We start from the raw sequence: 26,215 nt of genomic DNA on the forward strand, positions 1-26,215 counted from the left end.
GGGAAAATATTCAAAGGCTTTTATTATCATAAATCGCGTCTGACTTTTCTGATTGGCTAAAGCAGACGTCTTACGTCAGCACGTTCTAGACGTGCATGCGCTCTTTCCGGCAATCTTCCTTCTGCATTCACACAGCGCAGCATTCCGGCAATGTTACAACTTCTCTTTCCGGAAAATAGCCAGAACGAATTTACCGGTATTTTCAAAAAGGACTTTTTTTTTTTTGCCAGTAATTTTCCGGAAAGGTCTGCATGTGTGAAAGGGGCTTGAGGCTTGATCTCTTTCAGACCTTGCAAAGGGTTTTTTTCCTTCTTGTTTTTTTTTTTGTTTTTTTTTTAAATAGAGGAACTCTGCAATCAACAAATTGTATAACCTTCATTTACCTTAAAACACATATAAAAATTAACGTAGGATAATGTGATCTTCTGAGAACTTCATGACCACAGAGCTATACAGTACATGCCATATATACAGATTAAAGCAGCTAATAAAGTTAATAAGTTAATTTAATTTTTTATTTATTAATTTATTTTAAATTAATAAAGAGTTTAAAGCAATGTGTTTGCAACTTCTGTCTTATTAAAAATAATATCACTTTCCTTTTCCTTTTTTCCATGTGTTCCAAATAAGAAGAATTTTTTCCATTACAGAAATGTAATGGAAAGTCTCAGCCATCTTCCTTTCAGCGTGTTCCTGCATTTTCTTATAGCGGGATTCAACGTGACTACGATCATTTAATTCAGCTATTTTTTTAAAGCGTAAAAAGTAACTCAAGTATTATTACCTAATTTTGAAAAGTAATGCGTTACTTTACTCATTAATTTGAAAAGTAATATTATTGCGTAACTCGCGTTTCTTGTAATGTGCTACCCCCAACACTGTTCACAGGACTCAACACTTGTAAACACTCGCTACAATGTGTTTGCGTGACTATTGGTCCCGCCCACACTTGTCAGCGCTACCAAGCCGACCAATCAAAGAGCTTGCACTATGCGTTGTGCAACGTGAGGTTACATTTTTTGAGAGGTGCGTGTCAGCATCAGCCACAGCGAGGGCTATGCGATCGTGCGAAGGCTGCGCCAGACCATATGCATGCGCTTAGCGCAGAACTATAAATCAGCATTTAAAAGCAACGGGTTTACTCACTTTAAGTAAAGCGAACTAATAACTTTTAACTGTGTAGCTTTATTTTTAACACTGCTTGAATTCGCTATTTATGTACATTCTGTTTTTATTTAAATTGTACAAATTTGTAAATATGTTGTCAATTTCCTCAGATGATATTCAAATGTTTTTATTAAATGTCTCTTCAATTTTACTTGAGTTTTAGTTCTTAAGTACATTAAATTATGAAAAAAGTGAATGTGAAATTTATGAAAAAAAAAGAATATTTATTTGACCCCTAGCTGATGTAAAATAAGTAAAATTGTATATATAATTTATTTTATTTCGGTTAATATTTATTTATTCCAAGTTTCAAAAACAGCTTTTTTATGGTTTAGTTAACAAAAAAAATTGCACTACACTAACTCTTGCTCTTATTTGCCAACATGTTTCACACAATCACACTTATTAACAACAATAACTCCTTCATAGCCACGACATGGACTTTGACTCAAACCAGACAAGTGCAGACGATAACTGAGCAGCGATTACTCATTGGCCAAGTCTATGAGTGAGTCAGACAGCACAAGAGACTTTAGTGCAGTTTCACAAGTGTGCTATCTGCTCCATCAGTGTAGCCCAGGGCTGCAGTGTGACAAAAACAACACATTTACAGAGCGGCACAGCTGGCGCACCTCCGTCTAAGCACATACACACGTCAGGCAGACGCGCTGCCACCATACAGCTGTGAAGGCTCTTCAATAACCACAAGAGAATGAGCTCTAAACCAGCCATGCAAACCCACACCTGAAACCCAAGACAAAGTGAAAGCCAACTTACCTGCCCACAGCCAGGAGCACTGCACATAAAAGGTTTGTCGTCCCCCATCTTTGCAAAGGCTTTGCAATGTAACTGCGGAAGAGAAGACGAGAACATCACTGAAGGGTTATTTCTACAGGTTTAAGCCTGGAATGAAAAGTTCTACAGGGATGCTTCCGCCTGGATCCAGGATTTAAAAATAACGGGACAAATCGAGCACACGCATGTTAGCGCAGCAACTACAAGTTTCCCTGGTGACACTTTCTTCACACTGGGGGTATTCGGCAGACCAATGACACGCGGTTGTTGGGATTTGCTTGAAGCAAAGTGCTTTTGGCCCCTCCTCTACTTTGATTGTGGTCCTCCCCAACACCACAAAGCTGTTCTGCGGCAGGCGACTCCAATGCTATTCTACACCTTTGTCCACAGTCCTTCTCTGAACTCCTCCACTTGATTCTCAGGCTCAAATGTCAGCAACCCACACTCCCAGACGCTCATCACTTTTCACAAGAGCTCAAGACATCTACTTTGGCATTGAGAGGCTGCTGCTGGAACCGTTTTTGCCAGACGGCAGGAACCAATTTACCGCAGAGATAAAATCGATTGATTTGTTTTGATCCAATTGGCGAGAGTGTAATGAGTGCGAGTTGTAAATAACCAGCGGACAGTGCAATAATGGTAATTCGGGAGAGACATGTCTGGAATGAGCCACTCTGATCCAGGGGAATGGCATGCGTGTGTATTGGCTTGTTGTAGACACTCCCTCTTTTCCTATTAGTTATTCCAGATAAACTGCCAGCACCTTCAGCACAAACATACACATGCTCCACATTACTCCATAATCAAACCAAAAAACAAAGCTTCCTTGGATCTCCTTGATGGATCCATGATATGGTGTAAGTATGTTCAGGAAAGCACTTGGCTTTAGTGGTTAAACTTATATACAGGGTTTTCAAAATGTTAAATTACTGTTTTGTTTACTTTTATCATCATGTGTGATTACATGTTGTGGTGGCCACACTTTACAATAAGGCTTCATTAGTTAATGTAAAATTCAAATTCATGTTTGTTAACATTAGAAAATGCACCATGAGTACTGAACTAATAATGAAGTGTACACTAAGTGTAAAATACTGTAATAAAAGTATTGTTCACTGTTTGTTTGTGTTAGTAAATACATTAACATTACAATCTAATTGTAAAGTTCCCAATGAAATTCTCAAATAGAGTCTGCCTACAACTATGTGGACACCTATTCATTGTACATAACGCTGTCAATCTTACATTGTTCGTTTTTTTTTTTTTTGGGGGGGGGGGGGGGGGGGGGTATGCTGTTGTATTTGCACTGTCTGTATATTGCACTGCCGTTGTATTTGCACTATCTGTATTTTGTAAAGTCTAGAGCCAGCAAGTATAATTATATAATTATTAATTTTAGTAGTAGAAACGTCTTGATGACTAAATGATACTACTGCTATGAGTCGGTGCTTTAAATGCTGGTTGCTCATTTATTTCTGTTGATACATATAGGTTTTGCTTAACAGTTTTGCAAAAGCTTGATCTAGCCATATATGTAGCAAATTAGCTTTAAAAATGATATATATTTTTTCAATAGTCTACAAGCATATCATTATTATACAATAATTTGCCTTTTTACCCTAGCCTGCCTAGTTAACCTATACATATATACACACACACACACACACACACACACACACACACACACACACACACACACACACATATATATATATATATATATATATATATATATGTACATATACACACACACGCACACACATATATATACATATACACACACATATATATACATATATATATATATATATATATATATACATACACACACACTGTGTGTGTGTGTGTGTGTAGGTATATATATACACACACACGCACACACACACACACACACATATATATATACATATACATATACACACACACACACACACACACACACATATATATACATATATATATATACGAAGAGTTCAGATGTAACACTTGAGGTTTCCAAGTACTGGGTTGCAGCTGGAAAGGCATCCGCTGTATAAAACATATGCCGGTTTATTCCGCTGGGGCGACCATTAGTGTTACATTTAAGACAACGCTAAAATCACATACTACATGGTTGAGTGTATATAAGTCCACACAGTTTCACAATCATTTTGCCAGCTTAGATTTTTTAAATCATCCTTTAGAGAATTTTAGTAGTAACTATAAACGATAACAACAAGTCAAAAATATTAAATGTACTGGAAAAATAACAGGAATTATAGAACAATTTTTTTTATAAAAGTTCTATTCAAGAATATACTGTTTATATTCAACATATTACTCAGGCCCAGTTCCAGATCTATTTACGTATGACACACATGTGTTTCGTGTACATTCTACATGTGCCTTATATTTAGTTGTGGTGGCCTTTAGCAAGTCTGACTGGGCTGACTGAATTTGTCATCTGTATTCACAACAGTTCACTTCAATCCACGCTTTTACTCCTCAAAGCCAAACAATCCGCGTGTGGAGAGGTTGGGAATTTTGGAAAAAGTAACACGTTCATTAAAATTAAATGGAGGGAAGTTTCATTAAACATTCAACATGCCCCACCAGCTCGGAATGACGTCTGGTGAGTTACACAACCACCACCGCAAACAAAAGGTGAAGAACGAACCAAACATCTTCCCTGACTATAACAGCAGGGATTTAAATGGATAAAGCTTGTATACGTCACTTGTGAAAATTTAAAAAGCCATTTAAAATAGCAGGTTTGCAGACTGAGACGTTGCTAATTATGTAACAGAGGAGCAGTAAGCTTTACAGCAAACAAAAACAACTGCTCTCAAAGTGCCAATGGAGTAAGGGAAAAAATTATGGACTCCATTTAAGTGGTGTTTACAAAGAAAATTGTTCATTAAATAGAAATAGACTTGCATTAAAAAAGGCAGGTCGCAAAAGGTAATGATGCAGTGCTCTCAAGATGTGTTTTTAAAAGGTTAAAGCACTATTTTTAACTTCACAACTTCTTAAAACACAACACTTGAGGGAAGAGACCTCAACGAAAACAACGTACAACACCCAAAGATTCATTTAAAACGCTAAAGTCGCAACAGAGTTTTAACATAAAAGCCACGTAAATATCTATAAATAAATTGCACTTAAATTAAATAAAATAATTTTTAAAATTTAGGGCTGCACGATATTGGAAAATCTAACATTGCGATATTTCAGTAGCCTGCAATATATTTTGAGATACGAATGCAATTTCACTACATGCGTTGAATAAATGATGGAAAGAATTTGTAATTTTACATTGATTGGGATGAATCATAGGTGGTGAAGACAATGTAGGTCCAAACAATGTTACAAAAAATTAGTTTTGAGAGCTAAAGCAGCAGTGAAAATTTTATTTTTACTTATTCCACCGCGTTTGTTTTGATCGAGCACCTGCCTTTAGGAATGTCAAATGTGTGCACATTTCTGTTTTATGACTCATAGGTGGTACATAAAGTATAATAAACTATCTAGAAACATAGATAAGTCCAATAAAGAAAAAGATACAAATTAAATAAACAGCATTTAGTTTTGTATTGTGCAATTGAATAATCAAATGTAAAATAACACTATATAGTCTTCATTTTTTAAACAATTCAACAAATTAATCATTATTAATTTTTAAAGTATCAAACGGTACAATTTCTGATGCCTGAATGCTTTTAAAACCCTCACACTAGGGCTGCACAATATATTGTTTCAGCATCGATATTGCAATGTAACCATTTGTAATAGTTACATCGCAAGTATGCACAATGTTGAGTCTGAATTATAATGTAGAAGTGTTATAATTTGTAAGTGTTTTTTGAGCCCTGTGCCAGTGTGAGGTGTTTTAAAAGCAATCAGGCACAAGAACTTGCAACTCTAAAAAATTTATAGCAATTCATTTTATAGAATTGTTTATAAAATGAAGACTGTGCAGTATTATTTTACATTTGATCATTCCATTACTGCATACCTGAATACATTTAGAACTTTGCAGAAAAAACAATGATTATTTGATTTATTACTTTTTCTATGCTTTAACATGCTTAATTAAATTTTATGCACTCCCCTACAGATTCTTCCTAATTAATCTAAAACGTAAAATTTGTTTGCAAACATTTATTTAACTCATTTGAAATTGTATTAATTTCCAATTTAAAATTGCGATTATTTCTTTTAAAATAAATAATCGCAAAACAAAACAATGTTGCAATGTGTAATTTTTCCAATATCGTGCCACATAGTCACAGGCCTTAAAAAACACTTGCGAAATGATAAATTATAATCCAGACTCAACACTGTGTATACTCGCGATGGGACTCTTGTATATGATCATCACATTGCTAAAACGATATATTGTGCAGTGCTAAATTTTATTATAAATACCACATTGATTACACAAATAAAATAAAACTAAAATAAAGTAAAAAAAAGGTACACGTATAGAGAAGAGCTAGCTCTAACATGGTCGCCTACTGAAGCTGAGCAGAGCTGCACTCGGTCAGTACCTGGATGGGAAACCACATGAGTAAGCTAGGTGCCGGAAGTGGTGTTCAGGGCGTTCACCCTGCGATCTGCGTGCATCCTAACGCCCCAGTATAGCAAAGGGGACTCTATACTGCTCAGTGAGCGCTGTCTTTCAGATGAGACATTAAACGGAGGTCCTGACTCTATGCGGTCGTTAAAAACTCAACATGTCCTTCGAAAAAGAGTAGGGGTTTAACTCTGGCATCCTGGACTAATTTGCTCACTGGCCTCAGTCCATCATAGCCTCCTAACCATCCCCATATCATAATTGGCTTCATCACTTTGTCTGCACCAATCAGCTGGTGTGTGGTGTGTGGTCTGGCGCAATATGGCTGCCATCGCGTCATGTATAAAGCACTTTGAGTGTCCAGAAAAGTGGTATGTAAATGTAAGGAATTATTATTATTAGGATGATTCTAAATACAGCTGTAAACAGAAATGAGTCAGAAATGTTTTAAGCTTGTGTCAGTTGTGAGATGTTGTAAGGAAGGACATCAAAATTTGTTTTGCTGTGTTATACAAAAACTTATGCATTACAACCCAAACTGTAGCTGTATATCCATATCCTTTTCATTCACTACTCGTTAATCTGCTGTGTAAAATGGAGTAAATGGATTTATTCAATAACACTCATTCATCATACCAAGCATTCCTGTTAGTCATGTAGAACGTATTGAAATATAAGGGAATATAAGTCTTGACAAAAACAGAACACCAGTGATCAAGTGATATGCATATAACTAAAACCCATGTTAATAGCAGGTTAACAGGCCTTACACTAAAATACCTTCTATATAAGACAAAAGTATGAATAACAGATGAATGCACAGAATAGAATTAAAACTAATGTCTATTAATCCTTTTTTAAATTGTGTATAAGTGTCTCGTGCGTAGAGACACGCAGTTGTAAGCTGAATTTGGCAGTGGCTGCCAAGCCCCTAGTTCTGTTTTCCATAAAGAAAATAACTGCAACTTGTTTGCCCCCGAAAGGCCCTTCCCATTACGGCCGACATCAAAGTAGCGTACAAGCTAAGCAGCTTGATTCCTTGCAGACCTCACACACTCCACAAGAGAGCCAACAGCTTGGTGCCAGAGCTTTCAGTCTGCTTGCAATACACACAGACAGTTTGGTCAGAGAAACACACACGGAGAGGCCGTATACAAATGAGAACCACCCATTCGTTATAGCCTCAGTGAAGTGTCCGCGTCTCAATAAGACTAGAACAGTGAGAGAGAGCGCGTATTCATCTGGAGTTTACCATTAAGTGATAAATCAAACTGAGATCAGCCCACCTGCAACAACTGACCATTCCAAACAAAAATACCGCCTTGACGGATTATTCACAAAGACATTCTGGAGTAATCGAGGACCACTTCCTGTTATGATTAAGATTAGGTTTGCAATATTAAAGCTTGGAAAGCATTTGAGAATGAAGTCTGTTCAAGTAGGTTTTCTGATGAATTCTCGCTATAAACCTTTATCAATCAAATGAAAATCTCTCATGCTGGGTTCAGACTACACAGTATTTGCGCCTGTTGTGATAGTCACCATGTCAGGGCATGTTTGGTTATGTCTTGTTATTTCAAAGACGAGAAACATATGAGACTACACATTGACCAGTCACTGTTTGATGTTTTTAATGATGTGCATGATGTCACCACAAGAGGTGGAAGTAGTAATTAATTTGTAGTTAATAATGAATACCATGTATGGCTGCACGATATGGGGAAATTATGCAATATTGTTGTTGCTGTTATATTTCTTATGATATATCAAATTTAAAATAAAATGCAAATTTTTCAGCTACTTAAAAAGTAGAAGTAATTTACAAGTATAAAATACAAGTATAATTTATATACAAAAATAAGCAGGTAATATGTCTGAGCTAATTATCATTCATTCATTCATTTTCTTGTCGGCTTAGTCCCTTTATAAATCTGGGGTCACCACAGCAGAATGAACCAAAACTTATCCAGTATATTTTTATGCAGCGGTTGCCCTTCCAGCTGCAACCCATCTCTGGGAAACATACACACACTCATTCATACACAGACTCATACACTACGGACAATTTAGCCAACCCAATTCACCTGCACCACGTCTTTGGACCGTGGGGGAAACCGGAGCACCCAGAGGAAACCCATGCAAACTCCACACAGAAATGCCAACTGAGCCAAGCCAAGGTTCGAACCAGCGACCTTCTTGCTGTGATGCGAAAGCACTACCAACTGCGCCACTGCGTCCCCCTTAGCTTATTAAATTTAATGAACATTTTTATTTTAAACACCACAAATAACTGAAAAATTCAGATTCTTATTAACAGTTGTCATTTTCTTTTCATTTTTCTCTCGGCATTAATATGTCTCTTCAGCTCTAGGTTCATCTAACAACACCTACTTGAGAGGTGGGGATAAAGGTCATAACTGATTGGTCAGATTTGGACAAACAACCAATGCAGGCAGCACACAAAGGCTTGGCACATAAAATTAATTTCATTTATTGCACTTCTCTGTGATAAGGATATTAGGTACACTTTCATTGTGATAATGATAATTACTCAATATGATGTACATTGCCTTACATCCTGGCAGCTTTTGCACTGGCTGCCTGCTCAACTACAAATTAAAATCATCATATATTGCGCCCGATCCCAAAGGTAGTTTATAAACAGTGTTGGTGAAAGTTATTTTAGAAAGTAGTGCATTACAATATTGAGTTACTAACTTAAAAAGTAACGAGTTGCGTTGCTTAGTTACTTTTTATGGTAAGTAATGCATTGCATTACTTTTAAGTTACTTTTTCTGACCTGACTGAGGCTCGATATCTTTTAGAACTTGCACAGGGGATGTGGAGAACTTCCTGACCATAGAGCTACACATGCTGTATATACACATTATTCATTCATTTATTCATTCATTAGTTTTCATTCGCTTTTCCAGGGCCAGGTTGCATTACATTTCTTTAAAAAGTAACTCAAATATTACTACTTAATTCAGAAAAGTAATGCGTTACTTTACTCGTTACTTTAAAAAGTTATATTATTACATAACTCACGTTACTCACTCACTTGTAATGCGTTACACCCAACAAGATTTATGAATATGACAACTACGTCAAAACAGTTATGCCAAAATTGAGGTGATACTATGTTGCCAAAACATTAAAACATGCTTTGTTGTTGAAAACACCCACTAATGATTGGAAAGGTTTGTAACATTGAATTAAACATTACATTTTAAAGTCCAAAGATATATTCTATATTCTACACTTTCCCTCTTTTATCATTTTTAGTTCAAAGAAAAAGAAATGACGATGAGAAATAGGAACTGAAGAAACCAGACTCAAACCAGAGTTTCTTACAAGAGAACCGCAGCTCAATGTATTCCTGTAGTATGGTGCTAGTTGCTAGGCCACTGTCTGACAACATTCGCCATCTTTGATAAGACGAACCGAACAGCTGGGTTTGTCCATCACCAAGCATTTAAACAGGAAGACAGCTGGCAGAACTAGCTGTGCAATGCCTCAGTTGAGTTTTTAAAAACACAATGCATTCAGGGTTCCCTGCCTTCAACCAGTGCATTTCCATTATATTTGCATGGACATTTCTATTTGCATCCAATCATTATGAGGATGCTTTTATGCAAAATAATTTACGATCATATAAGAAGTAACATGTTTTGCAGTGATGGGCTACAGCTGGAAGGGCATCCGCTGCGTAAAACATATGCTGGATAAATTGGCAGTTCATTGCACTGTGGCAACCCCAATTAAAAAAGGGACTAAGCCAAAAAGAAAATGAATGAATGATAGGAAGTAACTTTATTAGTTCTATATCGTTTACATCACACAATACATAACAAAAAATTGTAATAATCATTAAAAATATATATTTATGTTAAATAATATTCCAATTTTCCCTTCATTAATATCATAAATTTAACATTTTTAATAAAAAAAAATTCATTCATTCATTAAGTTTCTTTCGGCTTAGTCCCTTATTCATCAGGGGTTGCTACAGCAGAATAATACACCAACTATTCCAGCATATCGTCACCTTGGAATAATAAGGTTCTATCTGAGTTCTGAATGATTTTGAGATATTGAGCTTCAACGTTTTTGCATTCCATAGCAAACAATAGATGTGTAACATTTGTTATTCAAATAAAAAGTCTTAAAATGTGAACAACTTATAAAACAAATCATAATGTAAATAAGTTGTCATTTAATAGGAATATGTCAATAACTTACTTTTGACAAAAATGTTAGATAGAACCATATAATTCTAAAAGTGACGATATGTTACAGCAGATGCCCTTCCAGCCACAACCCAGTACTGGAAAACAGAGATAGACTCTCACATTCACACACAAACACTACAGCCAATTTAGTTTACTCAATTCACTTATAGCAGTTGGGTAAACCGGAGCACTCGGAGCAAACCCACGCAAACACGGAGAACATGGATGTGTCACCATAATTTCAAAATTCACTTTTCAAGTTTTCCTCAATAGCTGTGAGAATATTGTGAAATGCCTTTTTTAATCACAGCTCAATTTTGCGGTGAACTGGGTCATGGTGGTCAGACACTGGTGGGACAAGCATCTTCCTGCTGTTAACTTGGATTTCTCCTACTCAGCAGGTGGACGGTGTAGCAAGGTTCGGCTATAATCTGCCTCAGGCGTGCACTGTTTGATGCTGTCTGCTAGGAAACTGACAAAACAAACTGTATTAATAGCTCCAGCCGGAGCCAAGAATGAGGAATCTGGAGCGTGAGCTGCCAGAGAGTAAGGGAGACCCCACAAAAAGGGAGCGACAGAAGGGGGGGCACAGAGAGCAGAGAATGGAACGAGTGGTTTCGGCGGGTGTTCGATAACTCGCAGGTAAAGGCCAAGGGTGCCACAGATAGAACTGGGGACAAGAGATCTAGGGAGCGGCTACGTTTTATGGCCGATTTATGTAACCTTAGTGAACCCGAGCTTTGGAAAATGGAACAAATGAAACTTTAGATCCACGGCTGCATGACTGCAGTGTGCCAGCTAAATCCATGGTGAGGAAATACACAATGTAGCCCAATGCAACCCCAAAGGCCTGTTTTACTGCTAGGGACAATGTGGACCCAAAGTCGCTCTCTGTAAAACCGCTAATTCTCGTTAAGTCACTTTATACTGCTATTTAACAATGCTGGACGTGCTGCCAGTCAACAATTGGCAAAACTGTGTATTTATTACTGCATGTAGAAAATATTAAATATCAGTGGAGTATAATATTGTGCAAAACAATGATGTTCAAAATGATCTCAAAACTCTTTGGCAAAAACACATTTGAAATGAATGCTTTAATCATAACTTAATAATCATTTTAGGTTTATATCACTCAAAAAGGGGCAACATAGGGTAGCACAATCGGCTCACAGCAAGAAGGTTGCTTGGTCGAGCCCCGGCTGGGTCAGTTGGTTTTTCTGTGTTGAACTTGCATGTTCTGCCCGTGTTCGTGTGGGTTTCCTCCGGGTGCTCCGGTTTCCCCCACAATCCAAAGACATGTGCCATAGGTGAATTAAATACGCCGTAGTGTATGTGAGTGTGTTTAAGAGTGTGTGTAGGTGTTTCCCAGTGTTGGGTTGCGGCAGCAAGGGCATCCGGTGCATAAAACATAAGCTGTATAAATTGACGGTTCATTCCGCTGTGGCAACCCCTGATGGGACTAAGCCGAAAAGAAAATGAATGAATGAATCACTCAAAAAAAAAAATGTCTGTGCTTAACCTTTAAAGACATTCATACTTTCACACAGCAAACATTTATACATTTGAAATAAATGCAGTTGCTTTGCATGTTCCATTCATCAAAAACAAACTTGAGAAATATATTGACAAACATATAATATGGACAAATGCTTTTCCACACTGATAATATTAAATAAATGGAACTTGTCAGAATGATTTCTGAAGACTGCTTTTTCCCATCAAAGGAATAAACTGCATAATATAGGGATGCTCCGATCAGGATTTTTGCAACCGATACCAAGTACCGATTCATGATGATCTCCAGATAGAGTACCAATTCTGATGCTTCAAGCTTTATTTAACTTTAACATTGCAAAAAGCACATTTTCCCTCTCAGTGTGATACTTGAGTGGAAATCTCTCCTTAAATGAAGAATGCTGCATATAATCCCTCAAGCACGTCTCTTATAACCATTTAGTGTGGACGTGATGGTCAGAAATAGCTTTACAGAAAATAATAGATAAGACAGATAGAACATTTGGTAAGAAAAATGACTAACAATAGAATTTGGAAATACTGCAAATTATGCAAGAAAAATGCAACATGTGCATATTTGATGCATAAGAAGTTAAAATGAATTTTCCTCTGCTTGTAAACGAACATTTGCGATCGGTTCATGTGATCGGCCAGATTGGCGAGTACCGATCGAGTCATTAAATGTGATTATCTTCTGATACTGATCTCCGGACGATTGATCAGAGCATCCCTAACATAATGTATTAAAATATATTTCATTTATAATAATTCTTCAAAATAGTAGTATAATAGCTATATACTAATAGTATTAGTAGCTTTTACATAAGAGGCAGCTGTCAAAAATATTTAACAATTATAGCAACAACAAACTTTAAAAAATTTAATTATGTGTTTCTATAATTTAAAACAGTGTGGGAAAACATATATTGATAATTATGTATTGCATTGGCATATTTGACTTCTTCCATCAAACCCCATAAAATCCATAAACCTCCATAAAATTGACAACACTCAGAGATCCAGCTCCTTCTTTCTGGTTACAGGTTTTTAGTATCAAGCTATGGTAACTAAACAATATAAAATAAATTCAAATCAGCAACCATTAGACATATAAGTAAGGCATAGATAAAAGCAAAGGTGTTTCTGTTACTTCTATATTTTACATTTTATAGATTACTTTACAAACGTATTTATGGGGGGGGGGGGGGGGGTATCACTATGTGAGTTTTTGTGTGGCATTGTTATGAAATGAGGACTCTTGACTGCGAATCAAATCTACCTTCTGGTATAAATAAAGTAACCTAATCTAACCTAATCTAAACTACAGAGTATGACTTAAAAGCTGGCTTCTATGTTACAACCAAGGGGGAAAAAAAGGAACAATTTGAGAGCAAATAAACACCAAGAATGTACTAGAAGACTGGAAAAAATATCAAGACATGGAAATGTTCTGGAAGACCTGTTAATTACATTATAATGGGCATACCAGATCAATGTCGGCCTATTCTACTGGACCTCTAAACATTACAGCAATGTGATGGCATGCGAATATCATATTTTAATGAGCCTAAAATCAGAGCAATCCATCAAGTCCTATGTGCTTGCCAAAATCGGACGAAAACATTTCCCAGCCAACCACACTGTCCGTCCTTTATTTCTATAATAGAGCATCACCGGCCTCAATCTTTGAGAGCAGTCTCACAGTTCTTCAAGAGCCCGGCACACCTTCTAAAGCAGACCAAATATTACATAACTTCAGAAGAGCACAGATGCCCAGAATCAACTCAAGTACGGCTGGCAGTTTACCCTTATTGTCTGCTTTATTTGAACAGCCTGTTATTTGGTCTGCTGGATATTCGAAACAGTTTTATTTGGTCTGCTCTATTACTCTATTGTTGCCTCCGAACAGCTATCATTACATGCTGCCAGTTATATTATCCTGTATACAACTGTTGCCAAGACAACTTACATAATCATAACACAGTCCTTCATTCACAGTTCTGACTTTTCCATCATACGGGATGTTAGCGAACAGTAAGAAACAGAGTTGATTTCATCATATGATGACTGGCAAATGATGTTTCTTCCTGTGTAACGTCTTCACTTAACACATTGTGAAGCGCTGCACTATTAGAGCCCTGAGCTTCACCAGTTTATATATGCATACTTCAAGATTACCTATTGACAAATAGGCAGTAAAATAGGCTATTTTTTTTTGCTGTAAAATACCTTTTTTGAAGAATAAATAGTTATACTAAATTAGGGCTGGGCGATATGGCAAAAATGTAATCTCGATAATTACTTTCCATATTGAAGAATAACACTATATATATTTTGAAATAAATTGTTAATGCTTCCAGATTTAAAAGAGTAACTCAACAATCACTGAAGCCACAAAAATTAGAGGGTCCATTAAATGGCATAAAAAATTCGGCTGATAAATTGTTAGTGGCTGAAAATTCGATTAATCAATATCAGAACACTTTTAAATTCTCATTGTTGCACATTTCTGCTGTTCTGAGCGCTGTTGAGCATGTTTTTAAACACCGCTGATTTGCCATTGTGTTCACGTTCTCAACAGAAACGACTGCAAGTTCGGTGAAGGTGATCTGTGAAGGTCATCAGTTCACTGAACTTCTGTTGAGCTTGATTTCTGTTGAGCTTGTGAACACGATTGCAAATCAGGGGTGTTTAAAAACATGCTCAACAGCGCTCAAATGTTAGCGGAAATGGACATTTTTTAAATTTCAGTATCAATTGGTACCGAACAGTATCGTGACAACACCATCCATAATATACAAATAGTGGGAGGGGTATTTGTCTTCATTGTTGGACACTCATCTTCGTATAGTGCTATTTGTTTTATATTGACCTTATTCTAAAATGCGGAAGTGCGCCTGTTTTCGCGATTGTCTTAGAACTTCCGTTTCAGTCGCCTATGGGAGAAATGACAAGGAATAATAAACGGCAAAAAACGGTCAAACTACTTGCTCTACAAACAAATGTTTGCATGACTATACAGACCAAGTAGAATAATATCATAAGGAAATATCAGTTTACAACATCAAACAGCGAAACGAGCAGTTTTTAATGTCTAAAAATGAATGGAAGTGAATGAGACCGGAAGTCTCGTGCCAAAAAGATTCAAATGGCAGCGCCCACTCGTCTGCGGAGAATAAGGTCAATAAGATTAAGATTCTTTTTATGTGACTTGTCGAAATTTTTAATAAACAAGGGTGTCAGAGACAAAAACTTAACGGTTGATTCACATGGGTATCAGCATCAACGCTTCCCATTCATTTTGAATGGGTAACGTCAAGCGTTGCTGAACTAAATTGTGGATCGGCGTTGCTCGCAGCATAAGTTAGGAATTTATCAACTTTTCAAACACCAAAGGAAGCATCAGCCAATTAGATCGTTTTAGGCAAATACCCCAGCTCAGACAGCAGCCAGTTGTGGTCTAATTTCATTGGCTAATGCTGCTATGACTATCATGCCAACTACAACTTTAGACACACCCTGCATCAAGCGTTAACGCAGATGCCTCATTTGAATCGGGTGTAAAGGCTGGTATATACTTCTGCGTTGAGTGATTGGCGTGACCCACGACACCTGCCTTGCACGTAGTTCATTTATACCTCTGAAACGCTAGCTGGCAGTGAGGTTTTAAGTTCCTGTGTTGAGTTTCTTCGTGGATGTTTTGTTTTTTCTGAATGCTCCCTTACTGTACAAATAGCTAAAACTTACTCATTCTGAGGCGGGACCGGCGTACTGTATGTGCAACAACATTAATCATAAGGTAAACACAAAACAAAAGTTTCCATCTGGAGCTCCTTCACGGGACTTAACACTTGTAAACACCCACTTCAACTGCTCCCGCTCCACACTAGTCACAGCTACCGAGCTGACCAATCACAGAGCCTGCCCTGTGCATCGTTGTAACGTGTAGTTACATTTTTTTTGAGTAGTGCACGTCAGCGCCGGCATTAGCCATTAGCCATGTGGGTATGCAACCACACAAAGGTAGCGCCTGAGCATACGCATGTGCTTGATGCAGAAGTATAAATCAGCCTTAACAGGTGCACGTCATGAGCTTGAATAACATGATTTTGAATGCGGTCTTGACAATTTAAAATAAGCATATGTAGGACAAAATGTATCAAGATCCTGTTTATATATATATGCACAGATAAAAAAAAAGTATTGTTATTTACTAAAATTTCCAGGTGTAAAATAGACCTGAGGTATTTATTAATGATTTTATGACTTTTCTATTTAATTTACAAGAGCTGTAATTTATTGAACTATGCTTGAGACCACTGGATAGTTTTAAGATTTGCCTCGAAAAAATTTTAAAATGTGATAACAGCAGTTTTTATAACTAGAAGTCCATAAAAACATTAAAATGTTCAACCATTTACTGCGTTTTAAATAATGACAATATTAGTTATATTAGCTTTTGCCATGTGTGACAATAACAATGCAACGGCACATCAAAAACACATATGAACAAATTAAACTGAATTGGTAAAAACAATCAAATTCAATAAAAGCATATATAATTGGATAACCTCTGAGCTCCTAACATAACTGTTTTTAAAGGTTTATCAGTTACTCTTAAAATCCATTTTCCTGTGGAGTTTTTAACTTCTGCAACAGCTTTTCTGCTCTACAGCCGAGGTAAAAAAAAAAAACACAAGCAAGGCTCTGAACTTGCATTAATCAAGTCGCTGTGAGGCAATTACAGTAACAGCTGCAAAAATGCTCACTAGCGCACATGAAAATATGTCAACTGAGACGATGATGTATTATATGAGGACGTGCAGTCATTACAAACAGTAACATTATTGGAATTCAATGAGTGCCAAGTGAAGTTGACCCATATCTACAATTACAGTTCCACAGACATACAGATGGTGTTTACAGCACTAAGATGGACCATTCACACGCTCAGATGAAATATAGTTGACTACTATCAGCTGTTTTGGAGAGCCTTATTTTCACACTAGAAGTATTACGTACAATTATGTGAAATGTTCACTTTGTCTTTGCTCTATCACAATACTCTTGGCCAACACTTACGATAACAATCTGATTAACAGCAGGTGCTTGTTTTATATAACATATTTGTATATTAGCAAACAAACATGCAATAAACATGTATTGTTTGTTTACATTGCAAGCAAATGTTGAGATTTATAGTTGACATTTGTATGAGGTGAAATAAAGCAGTAATTAAAGGAAGGCAACCAGTAAGACATTCAGCAATCAATCAATCAATAAATCAATAAATCAATCAATAAATAAATAAATAAATAAATAAAGTTAAAAATATATATATTTAAAAAAACTATATTTATAAATTCGTTATTCTGCCAATCATGGTGGTTTTCTATAACTAACACAACTTTTTAGATAGCATGTTTACTAATAAAAACAAAAGACACGGCTGCCCAATTTATTTAAATAAAGTTAAGTGACACTTTAATGTGCAATTTGTACTTTGTATGTTGAATTTATAGATTACACTAAAAAATAACGCTAGTTTCTAGTGGCCGAGCCGAAAATAAACGTCGCTAACTATTTAGCAAACCCATGCTAACCTGATGTCTTGCGAACATGCCAACTTTAAAGCCAGCCTTTTCCCGTACGTGCCCGCCCTACACTTACTACGATTGGTCACTCGCGCGTCTATCAGAGATCCCCATTTGCTGTTTGGCCACAACACACGTCAATCAATACTGTTAGTCATGTCTCATTGGCGGACGGAAATCCCACTCAAAAGATGGAATTCACGGACTTTCGGTGTACAGGCCGCTCGTACTCCCCCCGCTAGAAAACAAAAGTATGCAAAAAAGGGACTTTGAAGCAAACTAAATAATCGTGTCCAATTTGCCTCTTTATGTATACAAGAAAACGTAAATACTTACACTATATGAACACTCGGTAGCATAATTGAATACAGTGTTGACAAAAATAAGGTGATAAATGATGGCCAGAGGCACTTTTCTATCCCTGAGATTTTCTGCTCTCGCTTGTCAAGAGCTCTGAGCGAGCTGCAGTGAACGCGACTCCGTCTGTAGCCCACTGCCAATCTGACAGCCTCACGAGCGCCTCTTAAAAGTTACTCGCGGCCACAGACGAACTTTTTAAACGCATATTTACAACACTTAGACTCTGTTTTTAAGTCTACACAATCACAGAAACCACATTTTTGACAGATGAAGAATGTTTACAAACTTACCACAGCGCCCCTCTATCCAACTCTCTCTTCTCTCTCTCCTCTCTTGGAATCTGACACGCCCCTCCCCTTCAAATATCGCGAGATTTTGCTGTCAGAACACAGCCTCCCAACACTCACCTGAGGTGTTTTTGATCCTGCCAACGTGGTGGTCGATGGCGATGCTGTGAGGTACGGTATAATTGACACATTACAGAAACTCATTTATTGACTGTAATGTGGTTAAAGTTTTGTTAAGTCATTTAAACGTTAATGTGAATCTGTTCAGTAATATAAAATGGCTTAATACTATCTGTATTTCGAGAGCTAAATGCAAACTTATTTTTGTTCCTTCCAGTCTTTTCAGAAAATCTTTTAAGCCAATTATTACACTTCTCGGGGGGTTTCAATCAGAGATGATAAAATAGCTATATTATAAAATAATAATACTGTATATTTGGTATAGGTTTTTCCTTGAATATAGCCAATGCTGCTGATATGGAATTAAAACATGAATAAATAATATAAAATAATATATTATAAACATATCACGCTCTAACAGAATTTAAAATGTATTTAAAATTGTAAAAATTAATTCAACTTAAAATAGTTCAATATAATTAGTTCATGTAGTTAGTTTGTAACTAAAAGTAAAATATATCTAGTATTCTCATTACACTGTGCTCTGTTTTTATTTATTTATTATGATTATTATCACTATTATTCATTCATGAATTTCCCTTTGGCTTGGTCCCTTAATCAGGGGTTGCCACAGCGGAATGAACCACCAACTTATCCAGCATATGCTAACTTTACATAGCAAATGCCCTTCCAGCCACAACCCAGTACTGGTAAAACATCCATACACACTCGTACACTATTGCCAATTTAGTTTGTTCAGTTCACCTGTAGCGCATGTCTTTGGACTGTGGGGGAAACCAGAGGAAACCCACGCCAACACGGGGATTAATATATTAATATTATAAAAATTATTTTATATTAAGCTCTAACTTAATTTAAATGCATTTAAAATGGTAAAACTTAATTAAACAAACTAATTTAATATATTTAATGTAGTTTTGTAAAATTTGAAATATATGTTTAGAATCCTCATTTCATTGTGTTCTGTTTTTATTTATTATCACTATTATATTATATTCCCAGTTTTAGTAACAAAAAGTGAAAGTATCTCCATAGCATCCACATTTGTTGTATTACATATTTATATGATTATTATTATGGATACTAGTATTATTATTCACACCCTAAAACTGTCATGAACATTATTTTGTTGCCATCTCTGAACTGCAGACTCTCTTATCTAATCCTCTGCTATTGAGTTTAAAATAGCCATTTTGTTATCAATAAAACTAAAGGTAATCTAAACTAAACTAAAGGTTTAAGGCTTTGAAGGAGAGGAAGACCAGCCTGCAGAGGGCCTTTATTCAGTCCTACTGTAGTTTCCTTCCTGACTGATTTACATTCTTTTGAGGAGGACATCCTGTGCTTGGACAGAAGTTTAAATAAAGCATGATGGAAAATGCAAACAGTCCTAACTGAAATGTTAATTCACAATAAAAATATGCTTTCCTCATTATTATATTGCCTATTGGGAAACCAAAAAACATGCTTTAAAGTGATAGTACTATGCAGAAAATCTTTTCACTGTTAATAATACGTCTAAGTAAATAAAGCTAAACAACACTTTAGTAAATAAAGGTAATTAAAACAGATTAAGCTGACATATTTCCTGAAAGACAGTCTTTTTCTTTCATGTAAAATTAGAATGTTGTTTTATTGTTTTAATTTTACAAACAAGGCATATTTCTTTAGCTTTATCTGACTGATTTCAATCAAGTTGTATTCTGGTGCCCTCTACTGGTTACAATTATAAACACAAAGCTCGTATAAAGTTTTTATGTTAGTGGTGAAGCAATTACATGTGCACTTAAACATTCACTTCTATTTTTTTAAGGAAATAACTGCAGTAAAACACTTGAACAATGCATGGAGGCTTTTACTGGTTAGTCTGCATGCATGAAACTAGATGTAAGCACTACATACGTCTTAGCAATAGAACAACAGAGAAAAGAAAACAGAAAGAACAGCTGCGAAAAATCTCTTGGGGTTCACAGGATGTGACACAAGTTGACCTGTATTAATTTAAGACATCCTATATACGGTCTGCCAATATCTGGAATGATCATGCTAACATGACATAGTAAATAAAATGAACAATCCCAATATTGACACAGACGATTTATGTTTTCACCTCAAACGTAAAAGCAGAGCTCATCTGCAAGTCATCAGCACCAAACAAAACAAAAGTAATGCAATCCAACACTCTAAATCAGGTAGTAAAGTTGTTTACATGAGCAATATTTATAATAATGATTGTGATTGATGGCCAAAAAATAATATGTTGTTTTGAAATCTGCTTAAAAAGTAAATAAATGTAAAATGATGTTGCTCAGTTTTAACTTAAAAAGTTTAACTTATAAAATGACTTAACACAAACAAAAAAAAAGTAGATATTTATTTGAGTTTAAAACTTAATCTAAAGGCTTCGGTTATCAAGTGTAAAACCACCAAATCCTCCGGCATAAATAAAAATTAAACAAAGTAGTATGAAACACAAATTTAATACATGACGATTATAACTTAAGTGCTATTAAAGTGTTAATGATTTCCATCTTTTTGCGATTAGAGTGTTTCATATATGATCATCACCTGCTGTATTAAGCTGATTATTAATCCTCTCGCCGCCCACATCGACATTTCTCCACACAAACCCAATTCTGAATTAGTTTGATGACATTATTATAGCAAATAATAAAAAAACGGGCCACTTCCTGACATGTTTACCCACTGTCTCCTATATAGACAACCAGATTTCAGCTCAGAGTCCGGTTTACAATCACATGTTCACATACATGGAAAACATCTATGCCTAATTCACGTCTCAGTCTCTCAGGAGCACATATTCTTTAACAGACTCTGGTAAGGGAAGCTGTTTGACAGCAGACGGGAGATACTGCACTCCTAAGCTGCTGCGGACAGCACAACGGGCCAAGGCTCGCAATGAAGGTGGCTGGGCTACCAGGCTAGTGAGTCGGGCCAGTAACTGAGGATCTTTACTGAGCTCACGAGGTAATGAGCCATCGGCTCTGCGGATCTCAAACCTCCCAGCAGCACGGCACAACAGATCCAGACACTCCTCCTCCTGTTCCGTGCCCAAACCGCGAGCCAGCAGAGCCACCAGCCGCGAGATGGGCGTCTGGCCCTTTAAGTTGGTGACGTGAACCAGAGCGCCGTATTCCAGGAGCACACGAACGCTCTCTAGGTTTCCCTTCATCGCTGCCCAGCTGAGAGGTGTGTCGTTGTTGTAATCGCGGACGTTCGGGCAGGCGCCGCTTTCTAAAAGGGCCCGTACACACTCTGGGTTATCTTTGAAGGCGGCCCAGTGCAGAGGGGTGTCCTTGTTGCCGTCCAGCGCATTTGGGTGGGCACCGTACTCCAGAAGCAGCTCCACACAACCCTCGTCTTTCTCTGCTGCGTAATGAAGGGCGGTGCGGTTGTAGCCATCCAAGGCGTTTACCTGCATGGCGGAGAAAGGGAGTTGTTGAAAAATTGATCACAAAAGATCAATTGGTTGTTTTATTTATTGCCACATCAGCAACTTATAGATATTTCATGGCAAGATCAATTTGGATAAAAAATATTATTACATAATAATAACAACAAAAAATTCAGAAGTCAATGAGTGATGTGACCAAAAACATGTAATATTTTACATTTAAAAACATTAAGTATGAAATTCACTTTTATATATGATCAGTAATTGGCATTTTTCCCTGAAGAAACTTTTAAAGTCTCAGTATAAAGTCCTTGTCTAGTAGTCTTCTAAATGTCACATTCTAACAACGCAAGTTTTAAAACAATTTTGTCTACAAAAACTTTCCACCAAGAGTCAAGTATACACCTTTTCGACTGTGTACTTGTCTATCTGTGCCTATGTGTGTGTAGTGTCTTTCGTTTATCGTCCTTATTGTTTTTCACATTTTGATTGTCTAGTGAATGGTATATTGTTTTGTATTTTGTTTTGGAGTATGTTGTTGTATTTTGCACTGTCTGGAGCCCCTAAGCTTTTCACTAACCATAGTACACATGCTGCTGATGTTGTGACAATTTAAACTGATTTTATGGTATGGAAGCTCATAAAAGCAGTTCTGGCTAAATATATTACTAATATTTTCTAACTGTAAATTTAGTTATTCAATAATTGAAAAAAATATCATCAATTTTCAATTTCTTTCAGTTTTTTCAGTTTAAATATTACAATACTGAATTCATACAAATTTATATAACCAATAATATAATATTTTTATTTTTAATAAAAAAAAGATATATATTTTATAATATAAAATTTTTAACGAGCAACATTTTTTTTAAATAATTGTTACCTGCTAAAACCATTCATGGGGTGACAACAACATATAGTGATTTTCATAAACAAACATCTTTAGAAATATATTTAGTAACTTTGTAGAAACTAAAGATACCAATATGTATAGTTTCACTCCTGTGCGATATTAGTTCTTTCAAAAATCTTTTCTGATGGCTGTTTAGTAAAGAGGGGTTTTAAACACATTGTTAAACAGTAGTTTTAGTAACTATTTTCTAAGAACTTTCGTCTTTCCCATAATAGCAGTGCACAGTATTTTACTAGTTATTTTGCAAGATACTAGTATTCAATGAAATGTAAAGGCTTAACTAGGCAAGTTCAGGTTAATCAGTAAGCTCATTAAAGAAAAGTGGTTTGTTTTGTAGCCAATTGGGGGAAAAAAATAATAATATTGACCTTAAAATCTTAAAACTGCTTTCTTTTCAGTCGATATACAATAAATAAAACATTTTCCAGAAGAAAAAATATTTCAGAAAAAAACTATGAAAAATACAAAGGAGGGATTTTAAATTTCCATATACACATGTATTCAAAATGTAATGAAAAATGTCTATATTATATTAGCAATTGTAAAAAAAAAAAAAAAAAAAAAAAATATATATATATATATATATATATATATATATATATATTTTTTTTTTTTTTTTTTTTAATACAAATATAATAATATATTTTTTTTTTTAAATTTTTATTAATTAAAAAAAGAAATCTACAAAAAGAAATGTAATATATAAAATCAACATAAATGTAAATGTATGTTCCTCTGGCTTTCTTTGTTCGGGGTGGAGGTGCTCTTCAGGTGACATTATTAAATCGAACTGAATCAGTTTTCATTTAACTAGAACAACAGCAGCATTCTCTGCTCTGCTTCCTGTCTGATATGCAAAAATATTGTCATGCTGTATTCTTCTTTTTTTTCTTCATCTATGTAAAGCACAATATACATTGTAAACGTTCTACAGAAATAACTTGACAAATAACCCATTTCTAAGAACTGGGCACATTTATGTTAAACTAGATTTCTTGATCAAGTAATCACTTACTTGTCACTGAACCATTAATAACTTAACAGCAAAGTGTGTAATTTCACTGCTGCCAGCGACACCAAAATTGCACGCTTCAATTTCGAACTGTCAAAACACTGAGTTTAGAGAACTGACTGCAGCTTCAAGCTCTCAAAGAAAGATTGTAGTCCCGCTGGCTTTACCTCAGCACCTTTCTCCAGCAGAAGCTCCACACAATCGGCATCGGCCACCATACAAGCGCAGTGCAGCGGCTTCAGTGTTCCATGCATCCGGTTCACATCTGCCCCCTGTAAAAAAAAAAAAAAAAATACAAATTTTTATTGACTGTACTAAATGAAGCACTTTGCACAGCTATGGTAACACAACTCACCCGGCGTATAAGGTCTTCTACATTATCATGAGGGAAGGAGCGAATGGCTGCTATGGTTCGAATGAGCCGCTCGGACAAGGAGTATTTGCTCTGAATACTCTGCATGATGTACCACATAGTAGAGCTCATGTGGAACTAAAGGACATTTCACCCAGACCGGGTGATGCCACGCAGAGATCAGATGGCTGTGAAAAAAGCAAGAAAATCTGTTAAAGGGGTGGTCCATAACGATATCATATTTTAATCTTTAGTTGATGTGTAATGTAGCTGTGTGAACATAAACAACATCTCTGAATGTAATAGGCTCAAAGGGAGACATTGGCTTTTACAGAGTTAGCTTAGCAAAGCCTCGAGCAAATGAAATTAGGGGGCTACAAAAAACACGTCCGGGCTAGTGAGATCATAAACGCTTCAGGGGTCCGTTCTTCGTACCTCACTTAAATGAGCTAGGATAATTTGAAAGATCCTGGATCTTTTAATCTTGATAACTGATCTCTGGTTAGTTTGGTTCTTCAAACAAGTTTGCGATTCAGATTAAAATGTCTGAATGAACTGATCTGAGATCGCTGTGTGTGTTGTGAAGGACAGATCTATCGATCCTCAAAATCATGATCAGCAATGCAAAGATTGGCTGACGGCACAGCAGCATAATAACATCATCTGATTAATATTCATTTATCCAAGTGAGCAAAATTACATAAAGTTAGTTGTAAACGGTTTGTTAAATATGATACGCAATAACTTTGCACCTTTGTTGTGGGCTGCAGGCTTTACACTTTCATGTGTCAAGAGTATTTAGCAATTTATTTAGTTTTACAGTTAGAGCGTTTTTTTATTATTATTATTATAGTAGCCATAGTGGTATTATAGTAGCCGGTTTCATAATCGGTGTAAAGAAAACCTGGATGTTTACAAAAGCATTTTGATATTGTAGTGTTTGCAATTTTTGTGAAGCATCAAATCACCGTCATTTTAGCTGTGAAAACAGGTTTATAACTGCAATGTATTATTGCTTTTTTTTTTGTCGCATATTTTGCATGTCTATAACACACAAATTGTACTAAAGCGATCTTAAAAGTTCATATCAATAATTGTTCTCTTTGAACCACCAGGTGGCAGTCTTTGTCATAATCATGTTCATCTTAATCATGTTTATATGAAATGAGCCTGCTCTCAAGCAGGTTTGAGCTACTAGAACTGTTGCTATGACAACAACTCTCGAATCAGTTTTGAAGAACGAAACCATCCTGGATCATGTTAAATTATCAATAACCAAATCCAGCTAACTGAGTAATCCACATACGAAGAACAGACCCCAGGTTACGCGCATTCACCACATGCATACACCCTGTGCAGTAAAGGGGCATGGCCAGAGGCACTGTTATGTAGCAGAGAAAGCTAAAATGCCGTCCAAGCGCTGCCTTTTCCACAGAGCTTCTTCTGTTTCTGTATCTGAGCTTCCAAAGGACATGACACAAATACAAAAGTGCTTACAGTTCAATTTTAATAATGTTCCAGAGAATTATAAAAAATATATTGCTAGCATTTGACAAAGGATAGCTTTCAGAATATCTCCCAGTTCAGTGCTGGATTTTGCTAAAAACTCCTCAAAGAAGGAGCAGCTCCAACCATGATAGTTGAAGCTGTGGTTTGTGAGCCACAATCTGTTGTTAAAATTGATTGATTACATGCACAGGGTCTAGCGTTAACAGTATGTTGTAGCGAGGACTTAAACAACGGGAAATGCTGTTTAACACCGTTAACAATTTAGCTATAAATTCATATTCATCCCTCAAACCCCTGTAAACACACACAATCTTCACCAGCGCTGCAGTATCTCTCTATACGGCCGCTTTTCCTGCGTTCTA

The 26,215-nt window shown here is 36.2% G+C and overlaps 2 protein-coding genes across 6 annotated transcripts in view; both read right to left on the reverse strand.

Annotated features, from left to right (window-relative positions):
* The window catches only part of atf7a (activating transcription factor 7a), a 51,576-nt gene extending 33,052 nt beyond the window's left edge, over positions 1–18,524 (reverse strand). The window contains 2 exon segments of one of the 2 annotated variants that reach the window (NM_001030205.1): positions 1,945–2,016; positions 18,512–18,524. In NM_001030205.1, the coding sequence (NP_001025376.1) occupies positions 1,945–1,992 (48 nt within the window). In that variant the 5' untranslated portion in view covers positions 1,993–2,016; positions 18,512–18,524. 2 annotated transcript variants of the gene reach the window in all.
* A 1,962-nt stretch (positions 18,525–20,486) lies between these two features.
* asb8 (ankyrin repeat and SOCS box containing 8) overlaps positions 20,487–26,215 on the reverse strand; it is an 8,262-nt gene continuing 2,533 nt past the window's right edge. For all 4 annotated transcript variants that reach the window (XM_087305240.1, XM_087305239.2, XM_087305241.2 and 1 more), the window contains 3 exon segments: positions 24,348–24,532; positions 24,160–24,264; positions 20,487–22,085 (listed from right to left, as the gene is read on the reverse strand). In XM_087305240.1, the coding sequence (XP_087161366.1) occupies positions 21,450–22,085; positions 24,160–24,264; positions 24,348–24,476 (870 nt within the window). In that variant the 5' untranslated portion in view covers positions 24,477–24,532 and the 3' untranslated portion in view covers positions 20,487–21,449.

This window comes from Danio rerio, chromosome 23 (genome assembly GCF_052040795.2).
Source record: "Danio rerio strain M-AB ecotype USA chromosome 23, GRCz13ab, whole genome shotgun sequence".
NCBI classification, from domain to species: Eukaryota; Metazoa; Chordata; class Actinopteri; order Cypriniformes; family Danionidae; genus Danio; species Danio rerio.